Source organism: Nyctereutes procyonoides, unplaced genomic scaffold (assembly GCF_905146905.1).
Source record: "Nyctereutes procyonoides isolate TBG_1078 unplaced genomic scaffold, NYPRO_anot_genome, whole genome shotgun sequence".
NCBI classification, from domain to species: domain Eukaryota; kingdom Metazoa; phylum Chordata; class Mammalia; order Carnivora; family Canidae; genus Nyctereutes; species Nyctereutes procyonoides.
In genome coordinates this window covers 54,074,136-54,086,148 of record NW_026575043.1, presented here as the reverse complement: position 1 = coordinate 54,086,148, position 12,013 = coordinate 54,074,136, and the positions used below count along the sequence as shown (strand labels likewise).

General features: G+C 42.8%; 1 protein-coding gene across 1 annotated transcript in view; it reads left to right on the top strand.

Moving 5' to 3' along the window:
- Positions 1-12,013, top strand: part of PTPN11 (protein tyrosine phosphatase non-receptor type 11) — an 85,956-nt gene that overhangs the window by 62,713 nt on the left and 11,230 nt on the right. The window contains exons 11-13 of the mRNA XM_055322455.1: positions 2,067-2,221; positions 3,172-3,239; positions 3,710-3,861. Coding sequence (XP_055178430.1) covers positions 2,067-2,221; positions 3,172-3,239; positions 3,710-3,861 — 375 coding nt within the window. The remainder of the gene's footprint in view (positions 1-2,066; positions 2,222-3,171; positions 3,240-3,709; positions 3,862-12,013) is intronic.

Here is a 12,013-nt window from a genome sequence, read left to right as displayed (position 1 = left end):
GCTAAACCACCCATCTTCTTGTTATCAGGTGTTTCTGAGTAGCAGATTGATGTTTCTTCAGTTTTAGTGATAAAGTATCCATCTTCTTGTTAACAGAGATTTTGAGCAGCAGGTACAGGAAACATTGACATTTGGGTTTGTGTCTTATACCCGTGGATTCAGGTGCCGACACAGGACAGATCATTTCTCCAGAATTGCTGGTCACGTGCTTTTTATAGAAACACATTTTTTACCTGCTTTTTATAGAACACATTTTTTTCTAAAGTGCTGTGACATGATCTCATTTAAGTTTCTTAGCAGGGAGGAGCTGGGTCAGAGATCTCTTGGGACAGAGATATACCAAGGACGGGAGCAGGATGTACAGGGCAGCTGGGTCTCCTTCCTTGAGTGTCCTTACGGTGTAGCCCCCGAGATTTAGCTAACTGGTAATGTCAAGAAAATTTTTTATTGTGACATCGATAAATTAAATGCACATAATTCAAGAAAAGATCTTTTTTTTTTTATGATAGTCACACACACACACACACAGAGAGAGAGAGAGAGAGAGGCAGAGACACAGGCAGAGGGAGAAGCAGGCTCCATGCACCAGGAGCCCGACGTGGGATTCGATCCCGGGTCTCCAGGATCGCGCCCTGGGCCAAAGGCAGGTGCTAAACCGCTGCGCCACCCGGGGATCCCCAAGAAAAGATCTTTTTTTTTTTTTTTTAATTAATTTATTTATTTATTTACAATAGTCATACAGAGAGAGAGAGAGGCAGAGACACAGGCAGAGGGAGAAGCAGGCTCCATGCACCGGGAGCCCGACATGGGATTCGATCCCAGGTCTCCAGGATCGCGCCCTGGGCCAAAGGCAGGCGCCAAACCGCTGCGCCACCCAGGGATCCCCCCAAGAAAAGATCTTAATTGTGGTTTGGATTCCTTGGATGTCCTGAAGGTCACCGGTGGTAGACACTGGCTTCATTTTTCTTTCTTTTCAAAATCTCCTTTAATAACGTCACTAGCGGGATCCCTGGGTGGTGCAGGGGTTTGGTGCCTGCCTTTGGCCCACGGCGCGATCCTGGAGACCCGGGATCGAATCCCACATTGGGCTCCCGGTGCATGGAGCCTCCTTCTCCCTCTGCCTCTGTCTCTGCCTCTCTCTCTTTCTCTCTCTGTGACTATCATAAATAAATAAAAATTTAAAAAAAATTTAAAAAAAATAACGTCACTAGCTTGGATTTCCTTCAGATACATAAGATGCAGATGGAGCAATCAGCAGCTCTGCTACAGTGACCTCATGTGGGTAGACCCGGATGGTTTTCTGTAGTCTTGACCTTGGTTAATGATCCCTCTCCTCAGAAGAGCACCGGTGGCCGATTCTTTTATTGCTGCCGAGTAGCGGCTGTGTGTTTAATTGGTCTTGTTTAATCCCTCTCACTGTATAGTGAGAGAGATGATTATTCCTATTTGCAAATGAAGAAATTGAGGCTTAGAGATGCCTGGAGACGACAGTGATTCTGAATGCTGGAATTTGGGCTTAAACCCAGCCTTCTGATCACAAAGCCTGTCTTCTTACCTACTTTTCACTAAACAGAAGGTTTAACTGCTATGATGTTATAATAAAAGTGGGTGTTTGGGGAGAGGGGATGAGGGCTGGGTATAAAAAGACAAAGAGGAATACTCTTGATAGGGTAGCTGTTTTCTTTTCTGCTGGGAAGAAAGCCCCAAGTCCCAGAGGCTTCAGTTGCCTCCTGAATTGAGCTACACGCACACAAGGAAGGTGGACATTGCCTGCTACCGAAGATTCAGAAAGCTGATTCAGGTTGTAGCCTCCCAAGGAACTGATCGCTGTACTGGACATTTTGGTTCTTATGACAGAGGCAAACAGTTGCCTTCAGGATTACTCAGCCAGATCCGAAAGGAGACATGATTTGGAAGCTTGTCTGACCTTTAAATGGAACGTGGGGAGATTTGGTGCTGGTCTGCTCCATTGGCTCACATCGGGTCCAGGGAAGATCAGAACTGGGCGATTCCTCAACCCCTTGATTTATTTAATTCTTTTCTGGTTTTTCTTGGCTCTACTCCAGGGGAATACAGAGAGAACCGTGTGGCAATACCACTTTCGGACCTGGCCGGACCACGGAGTGCCCAGTGACCCTGGGGGCGTGCTGGACTTCCTGGAGGAGGTCCATCATAAGCAGGAGAGCATTACGGATGCAGGGCCTGTGGTGGTTCACTGCAGGTGACCGGCCCCTGCCACCTCTCCAGGCCGCAGCCTGTCCCGTCTCTTAATGCCCAGGGCTTGTCTTTACCTCCCCACCCCCAGCCCTTTCACTGTGAGAAGAATTTCATCTCGGTTTCAGACATGCATAAACTGCATGAAGGGACACTTTGACCATAGAGTATTTTTCTCATAGGTCCTACAGTACTGCCAGGTATTGGTGGTGGCCGGGCAGAGGGTGGTGGACTTACTCCTTATCCTCAGGCAGCTTTTACCTAGTCTAGTGATGTTTGCTTGTGTGTATATGTGATTTTTTTTTAATATGGTAATTTAGAATTAATCACTTTGATTGTGATCCTATTCTCTTCTGCTACAGGAATAAGATGCATTTTTCCCCCTGTTAAGACACTTGTTCACTTCAAAAGATTTGGATCACTCCCTCCCCAGACCTCTGGAAGCCCTGCCCGTGGCATCTCACCACGGTTTACAGCCTCCTGGCACCCAAGTCTGGGCTTCATGATTATACTGGGGGAAGTTTAGTTTCCCAAATCTCATCCATACATCGGACAAGTAGCTGTGTATGAAACTTTTTCACTTTTTTAAAAGCTACTGTTTATTGAGCATGTGCTCCACTCCGGCCTCTGTGCTCAGTGTTTTCCATACATTACTAACATTTGATCCACACAACAACCCTGTAAAGTATGTGCCATTATCTGCATTTCACAGATGAGGAAACTGAAGGTCAAAGAGATATGGGACTTGCCTTGGGAAGTCCTAGAGAAGCTGGGCTCCACGTGTGGGTTGGACTAACCCCAAAGCCCTTAGCTAATCTAGTCTCAAATACAAACAGGCAGTCTTATAAATACTCCCAAGAGCAGACATTGTTTCTGTTCATATTAATAGTGTGGGTTTGAGTCCAAAACCCCTATGAATGGCTCCAGCATCATTGCTCTTTGTCCTTCTGTCCACAGTGCTGGGATTGGCCGGACAGGGACGTTCATTGTGATTGATATCCTTATTGACATCATCAGAGAGAAAGGTGGGTCATCTGGAGGGCAAGAGGTTGTAAGTTCTTTTTTAGTTTATGGAAGGAAAGTGCTAGTGAAAATAGCCTGGAGAAGAGAATTTGAATGTTAAAACATTTTCAAAAATCTGGGCTGAAGACTTTGACTTTCAGTTGTTTATAGGAGAACAAAAGTGATTCTATTTGAGCCTTTGACATAAAATGAAGCCCAGGAGCCATGGTCCCGCTGCTGTGGTCTTTTGTTGAATATGCAGTGGTGGTCTCTGGGATGGTGCTGATGGAGAGTCCTGACCTCCGATACTTATTCAGATCATTTTCTGGAATCATTTGTATTAGTCAGAAGGCCAATGTAGCCCTTGAAACGTTCAGTTAGAACATGAAAGACTACATTTACTATATCTCTGAGTCTGCTAAAAGTTGTGCATTAAACCACTTCATCCTGGCCCCACAGTTTCTCCTAATGCTTCATGGTGCTTGCTTTGCAGGTGTTGACTGCGACATTGATGTTCCCAAAACCATTCAGATGGTGCGGTCTCAGAGGTCAGGGATGGTCCAGACAGAAGCACAGTACCGATTCATTTATATGGCTGTCCAGCATTACATTGAAACACTACAGCGCAGGATTGAGGAAGAGCAGGTACCAATCCTGGAGGGGGCTGGTGTGCATATTTGTACTTTCTTTACTGGGCAGCTCTGATACACTCTGCTTTTGAGCAGGATGGGTCTCTAAGAGATAGCTGTTACTGTTCAGGAATGAGAAACTCATTCCCAACCAGGAAGGGCCTCTCTGGAAACTATTCCCTACTTCACAACTCTGGTATTTCAGCAGAGGGTAGCTTGGAGATAGCTGCTATCATCCTGGCCTGGCAGATTGGGGAACTGCCACGTGGAAAGGTTAGGATTTTCCCAGACAACATCCCAGGATTCTCACATGGCAAGTTTGGAACTGAAAGCCTTGAAGTTTCCAGCCTGTTCCTGTTTAGATCCAGGCCATCTTTATCCTGATCCCATCTCTTAAACAAATGCTTCATTCTTCATAGCACATAGCAGTTTGAACCATAAACTTGGTTGAGTTGGAAATAGTGAAATTTCAATTTTAATAAGCCATGCATAATGAAGAAGAATGTGGAGTTGGAGCATTTCCATTTGAAGCTATTCATAACAGACACAAAGCTGAGTTAATTAAGAATACGCTGAGATGAGGGAAATGAGGAGACTGCTCCTTTGGGGATCTGGGCATCTCCCCCCCACCCCCCCACCCCCAATTGCTCTGCTGCAGACAGGGGAATGTCTAAACAGCAGTGATACCTGCGTACTTTACCCTGTGTATTGCCTTCCAGAGAACCCGGCTTCTCAGAATGGCACCTGCCAGCGAATTGAGAGACTTCTAGCCTAGCAGAATAGCAGCCACATTATCAAAAGCTTCATTAGCCAAAGTAAGATATCTGTTAGTTAGCTTAGTAGGTTCTCAGTTCACATAAAAAGACTAGATTATGGGGTGCCTGCGTGGCTCAGTCAGTTGTGTCTGACTCTTGATTTCAGCCCAGGTCATGATCTCAGGGTTGTGAGATTGAGCCTGGCACTGGGCTCCGTGTTCAGTGCAGAGTCTCCCTCTGCTCCTCTCTCTGCTCGTTTGCATTCTCTCTCTCAAATAAATAAGATCTTAAAATCCAAAACACTAGGGGCAGCCTGGTAGCTCAACGGTTTAGCGCCGCCTTCAGCCTGGGGCATGATCCTGGAGACCCAGGATCGAGTTCTGCGTCGGACTCCCTGCATGGAGCCTGTTCTCCCTCTGCCTGTCCTCTCTCTCTCTATGTCTCTCATGAATGAATAAATACAATCTTTAATAAAAAATCCAAAACTCTAGATGGTTTTCGTTGTACAAAAACATCTTCAGCAACGGTGTACGTATAGAAATATAAGGTCAAATAATCAACATGGTATCAGTTTTGACCTTCAGTGCTTTAAATCTGATTTGGTGTTATCGTAATTGTTACAAAATATTTAGATGGTTGCTATAGGCTATTTTCTATTTGTCTTCCAATTATACTGAATTTGGGCCAGGAATAAAACATGAAATTGCCCATATAGAAAGACCTCCTAATAAATATAAAGAAAATGTAGCACACTGTTGGTACAAATTCAGGAATATCCTGAAGCATATAATCTTGTTTGGAAAAGCTGGGGGAAAAGCTCTCTTTATTTCATTCAGAAGTTTTGGTATTTATCCTTGTTTTGGCAACTTTAGTAGGGACTTCCCCAGCCTTACAGCACTTGAGATCTTCTGAATTACCGTATATAGTCTCTCTGACCCTAAATCTCAAAATGTAATTTGGATTTAAGAATTCCTTTATTTTTATTTTTTTTAAAAGATTTTATTTATTTACTCATGACAGATACAGAGAAAGAGAGAGGCAGACACAGGCAGAAAGAGGCTCCATGCAGGGAGCCTGACGTGGGTCTCAATCCCGGGTCTCCAGGATCACACCCCAGGCCAAAGGCGGCACTAAACCGCTGCACCACCAGGGCTCCCTAAGAACTCCTTTAAAAATAGCTTTATCAGGCAGCCCTGGTGGCGCAGCGGTTTAGCGCCGCCTGCAGCCCAGGGTGTGATCCTGGAGATCCTGGATTGAGTCCCACATCGGGCTCTCTGCATGGAACCTGCTTCTCCCTCTGCCTGTGTCTCTGCCTCTCTCTCTCTCTCTCTCTCTCTCTCTATGAGTAAATCAATAAAATCTTAAAAAAAAAAAAACTTTATCACCCCAGGGTCAGGAGGGGGTAGAAAAAAACAGAACATATTCCTTGATAATTTAAGTCTTCTAGAATATCGAAACCGGATGTCACTGATAATCCTATTTGAAGAGTGCTTCAAATGAATGCATGCATTCATTCGTTCAGCCAGTATTTTTTGCTGCCAATATGTGCCAGTATTGTCCTTATTAGCACATTAATTGCTCTTTGGGATCTGAGCCTTCAGAGTTTAAAAAGATGGGTTGGCTTAGATTATTCATTTTTAAAAATGAGATCCTATAACGTGTAGTTCCATTTAATTCCATGTATGAACTTACTACCTGATTTTGTGGTAAAATTAAGAAGTACCTTCTTCTGGTAGAAAGCTTAAGTGGTAGCCTTAAGAACTAGTGAAGCCACCTGAGTTTTAAACTGAGCCAAAGAATGAAACTCATTTAGGATCATTGGTTATTCTTTTAAATACCATCATTTCTACAATTCTGAAGAGTTAAAGACCTTTGGGAATGAAGGAATTTTTGAAAGAGGGTAAATGAAAAAAGACAGTGAGTCAGGGGTGTTGAGCCTGGGGAAGGAAGCAGGAAGTAGTGCTGGTGCTGGGAGGAGGCGAAGCAGAAATAGGTGGGCGACCAGGGGAGGGTGCAAATGAGGCGAGTTTGAGAAAATTCTCAAGTTTTTATAAAAGATTCTTTCCACACTCTGCCATTTGCTTGAAGGTAGATTTGTTAACTTCCAGTTATAGCATTAATTTTTTTTTAATTTGCAAAAACAGTGTACGTAATTCCCTTCACCTTGTTAACATGTTAACATACTTTATCATTCATTTGTATTTTCTCTCTTTATATACATTTATGTAATTTTAAAAATGAAGTGTTCATAAGTTGCAAATATCTGTGCCCCTTTGCCTCTTAATATTTTGACCTGTGTATGTCCTAAAAATACAGACATTCTCTTATTTAACCATAGTAAAATGATAGAACCAGGGAATTAACATTGATATGGCACTTACCAATATAGACCATATTCAATTTTAGTATATGTGCTGCCGAAGCGAGCACTAGACCATATTCAAATTTCACCAGTTTGTCCTTCTATCTTTCAGTGGTCCAGGGCCCCCTGGTACATTTGGCTGTCATGTATCTTTACTTTCGTCTGGAACAGTTTCTCAATCTTTATCTTTTTTTGTTTGTTTGTTTTTAAAGATTTTTTACTTCTTTATTCATGAAAGAGAGAGAGAGGCAGAGACATAGGCAGAGGGAGAAGCAGGCTTCTCACAGGGAGCCCAATGCGAGACTGGATCCCTGGACTGGGATCACGCCCTGAGCTAAAGGCAGACGCTCAACTGCTGAGCCACCCAGGCGTCCCTCAGTCTTTATCTTCTGTGACCTTGCCATTTTCGAAGAGTTCAGGCCAGTTATTTGATAGAATGCCCCTAGTGTGGATTTGTGTGATGTGCTCTTTTGATTAGAATCAGGTCGTGTATTTTTGACAGGGCTGTCACAGAAGTCATGTTGCATTCTGATACCTCACGTCAGGAGCACTTCTGTTGATGCATATCATACCTGGCAGCGTTCTCTTTGACCGCTTAATTAAGGTGTTGTCTGTCACATTTCTCCACTGTACAGTAACGATTTCCCCTTTTTAAATTAATATCTTATAGGAAGATGTTTGAGACTATATAAATAACCTATTTTCCATAATACGTTTTGCCTACTGATTTTGCATGTATTCACTATTCTTGCCTGGAAAAATGACTACTGCAACATCTGCCCAATGGTGATTTCCTACTTCCTAATTCCCTTTTCATTCATTAGTTTGGAGCCTACTCTTAGGAAGAGCTTTCTCTTTTCATGCATTCATTCATGTCAGAATGGGTGATAATCCATTTCTTTTTTTTTTTTTAATTTTTTTTAACTTTTATTTATTTATGATAGTCACAGAGAGAGAGAGAGGCAGAGACACAGGCAGAGGGAGAAGCAGGCTCCATGCACCGGGAGCCCGACGTGGGATTCGATCCCGGGTTTCCAGGATCGTGCCCTGGGCCAAAGGCAGGCGCCAAACCGCTGCGCCACCCAGGGATCCCGATAATCCATTTCTAGTATTTATTTTGTTCCTTAAATTGTCCCAAATTTGGCTAGTGGGAATCTGTTCAAAATGGTTCTTGTCCTTTTGATAGTTCTCATTTTTGAGTACTTCATTACACTTTTTTAAAATTTTTTTTAAATTAAGTTTTAATTTAAATTCCAGTTAGTTAACATACACTGTAATATTAGTTTCAGGTGTAGAATTTACTGATTCAGCACTTACATACAACACCTGGTACTCATCACAACAAGTGCACTCCTTCATCCCCATTACCTAGTTCACCCTCCCTGTGACCATTGGTGTATTCTCTGTAGTTAAGAGTCTGTTTCTTAGTTTGCCAAACTATGCCTTGCATGCACCCTCTCTCCCGTAATTGTTTGTTTAGTTTCTTACTGCCTTACACTTTTGGACACCAGAATATGAAGTCTCATCTTGTACTTTCCCAGCTATTTTTCATAGGAGCCCTGATTTTCACAGGAGCCTCTTTATTGTAGAGTGGTATTTTGAAGCCAAGAGCTGGGTACTGGCTGTGTTTATTTGTACTGGTATAGGATTGTTTGTATTGCTAAATAGCCAATTAGGGATCCCTGGGTGGCGCAGCGGTTTAGCGCCTGCCTTTGTCTCAGGGCGCGATCCTGGAGACCCCAGATCGAATCCCATGTCGGGCTCCTGGTGCATGGAGCCTGCTTCTCTCTCTGCCTCTTCTCTCTCTCTGTGTGACTATCGCAAATAAATAAAAATTAAAAAAAAATAGCCAATTAATTACCACTTTAATTGTTCAATTGTTGAGCTCTTGCTGTATAACCTCATATTTATATGGGGTTTATATATTATGTGAGAAATAGATATATATACGCACACTTCTCCAGTAGCTTTTTAAAAATAAACTTTATTTTGGAATAATATTTAGACTTCTAGAAAAGTTGCAAAGATAATGTTAAGAGTTCCTTTGGGTGCTTCATCCAATTTCCCATAATGTTAACATCTTGCATAACCGTAATACCTTTATCAAAACTAAATAATCCCAATAAATTGCTGGTGACTACACTCTAGAATTTATTCAGATTTCACCAGTTTCCCCTTAAATATCCTTTTTTGTTCTAGGATCCTATCCAGGATCCCACATTGAGTTTAGTGTCCCTTCTGGTCTGTAATAGTTTCTTAGTCTTTGCTTGTTTTTCATGAACCATGACACTTGAAGAGTGCTAGTCAGATATCTTGTAGAGGGTTCCTCAGTTTGGGTTTATCTGATTATTTCTTGTTTGACTGGGGTAGTGGATTTTTGGGTAGAGTACCAGCAAGGTGATTTGTGAGGTACCCTCTCATCACTCAAGGGGCACCTGATAACAACAACATGGCCTAGGGATATTAAACTTTCATCACCTGGCTAAGGTGCCAGATTTCTCTTACTGTAACGACTCCCTGTCCTTACTTTGTTCTTTGAAGTAAGTCATTTAGTATAGATCATACCCAAAGGAAGGGGAATTAAGCTCCATCTTCTGGAATGAGTAGTTTCTATGTAACTTATTTAGAATTCCTTTGTAAGGAAAATTTGTCTCTTCTCTCTGTTTATTCAGTTTTTTCTTTTTGAGAGACAGTCCATGTTTGTATATGTGTGTAAGTGGGGTGTGAGGGGTGGGGGCGAGGCCAAGGGAGAGAAAGAATCTTAAGCAGGCTCCTTGCCATGCACAGAATGTGACATGGGGCTTGATCTCATGACCCCGAGATCATGACCTGAGCCAAAATCAAGAGTTAGACCCTTAATTGACTGAGCCACCCAGGTGCCCATATTTATCTAGTTATTTCTTTATATCTTAATAGATTCATGTATATTTATTTTATACTTGGGGTAATAATCCAATATTATGCTATTTGTTGCTCAAATTGTTGCAGCTTTGGCCATTGGGAGCTTTTTCAGGTTGCCTCCTGTGTCCCTTTTGCATGTCTGTAGACTTTTGCTCCTGTGCACTTGCTTACTTTCTGGCATGCAAGATGCTCCAGGCTCATCTTATATCTTCCCTGTCCCAGCCTTTGCATTGGTCATTTTTCTATGGAGCCCTGGTTCTGTTTATTAAAGACAAGTATTTAAAATTAAAGTTTTGGGTGTTGGGTATGCTTGTTGCTACTGGGTATTACTGCTTCTGGGTCCCCTCTGTGGACAGTGTTAGGAAATGATGTCTGTGTACTAATGCGTGTCTACATGCATCAATAATGTGTATCTATATAAGCTAAACCTCAGTTCCTGTTGATGTCTCGGCTCTCACTCAGTACCACAAGGCTCAGTCTAGCCTTCCCATTGCTAATTTGTAACTTCTCTAACTGGGAGAAACCTGGCTCCCATGATCTACAATTTATTTACTCATTTGTTTACCCCTAGTATACATGTGAAATGGTTTCAGAGAGACCTGTGTCCCTGTGAGAATCGAATTTACCATGTGGGCAACTCTTGTTTGAAGGAAATAATTCCACATTCCACAGCAAGCGTCCTTGAACTGCTGTGTAAAGGCTTTTAGGTGGTATGCTCTGAATGAATCATTGTAGGACAGAAGTTATCTTTAAAAATTCTGTAATCAGGGGCACCTGGGTGGCTCAGTGGTTGAGTGTCTTCCTTTGGCTCAGGGCATGATTCCGGGGTCCTGGGATTGAGTCCCGCATTGGGCTCCCTGTGGGGAGCCTGCCTCTCCCTCTGCCTATGTCTGCCTCTCTCTCTGTGTCTTTCATGAATAGATAAATAAAAAATACATATGTATTTTTAAAGATTTTATTTATTTATTTGTAAGAGACGAGAGAGAGAGGCAGAGGGAGAAACAGGCTTTCTGTGAAGCAGGGAGCCCAATGCAAGAGTCAATCCCAGAATCCCAAGATCACAACCCAAGCTGAAGGGAGACCCTTAACCTACTGGGCCACCCAAAGTGCCCTTGGTGTTATTCCTGTAAGAAATATTTGGGAGCACATGAGTGGCTCAGTCGATTAAACATTTGACTTCATCTCAGGTCTTGATCTCAGAGTCCTGGGGTTGGGCTCCACACTCAACAGGGAGTCTAATTCTCTCTCTCCCTCTGCCCTTCCCCCTGCTCGTGTGTTCTCTCTCTCTCTCTCTCTTTCTTTCTCATATAAATAAAATTTAAAAAAAAAAAAGAAATATTTGGGTGCCTTTTGTGTTCCAGACACTGAATAGATGCTGAGGATGTAATAGAAGAAGACAGACATAGCTATTGCCTTAATGGAACTCAAATTCCACCATATACAAAGTTTGAGTTACTATGAGGCCCTTGTCTACATTTGTTCCAAGTCTTTTATTCATTTCCCTGGACTTGTGCTTTTCACATATCTTCCTAAGTTCCTTGGTCCAATCAAAAGGCCCTTTTACATTTGTTCATTCATTCCCACATTAATTAAAGTAGGTTATACTGGGTGCCAGGCACTGTGCTGGGGGTATAAGTGATGATATTCCTGATATGGAAAGAAATCTGTGTGGTTGGACTAGAAGTTGTTGAGAGGGGCAGGGGATGTCATAGGTGGGATTGGGAAAGTAAGCAGAAACCTGATTTTTAGGGGGTATGGCTTGCAGGCCATATTAAAGATTTTAGGCTTTATCCCAAGGGAAATGGGATATCACTGAGGATTCAGAAGCGGGAGAGTGACATAAAAAGATCCTCACTTTGAAAAGAGGGTGAGGAGTGAGTGGGCTCTGGGGTCAAGCAGAGGTGACCAGCGTAGGCAAGGATTGAGAGCAGTTTGGACAGGACGAGAGGGCTAATGGTGAGCACAGCGAGAAGCAGAACTAGTAATCATCTCATTTTGTGATGAGATGTAAGGGGGAATCAAGGTGTTTGTAATCCTGATGTCTGAACCCAGAGTATCCTGCCCAAGTAGTATTGTTTCTCCGGAACCTATATAGGAGCATTTTCTTCTCATTTCCTTTCCTTTCCCTTCACTTCCCTCCCCTTCCTTCC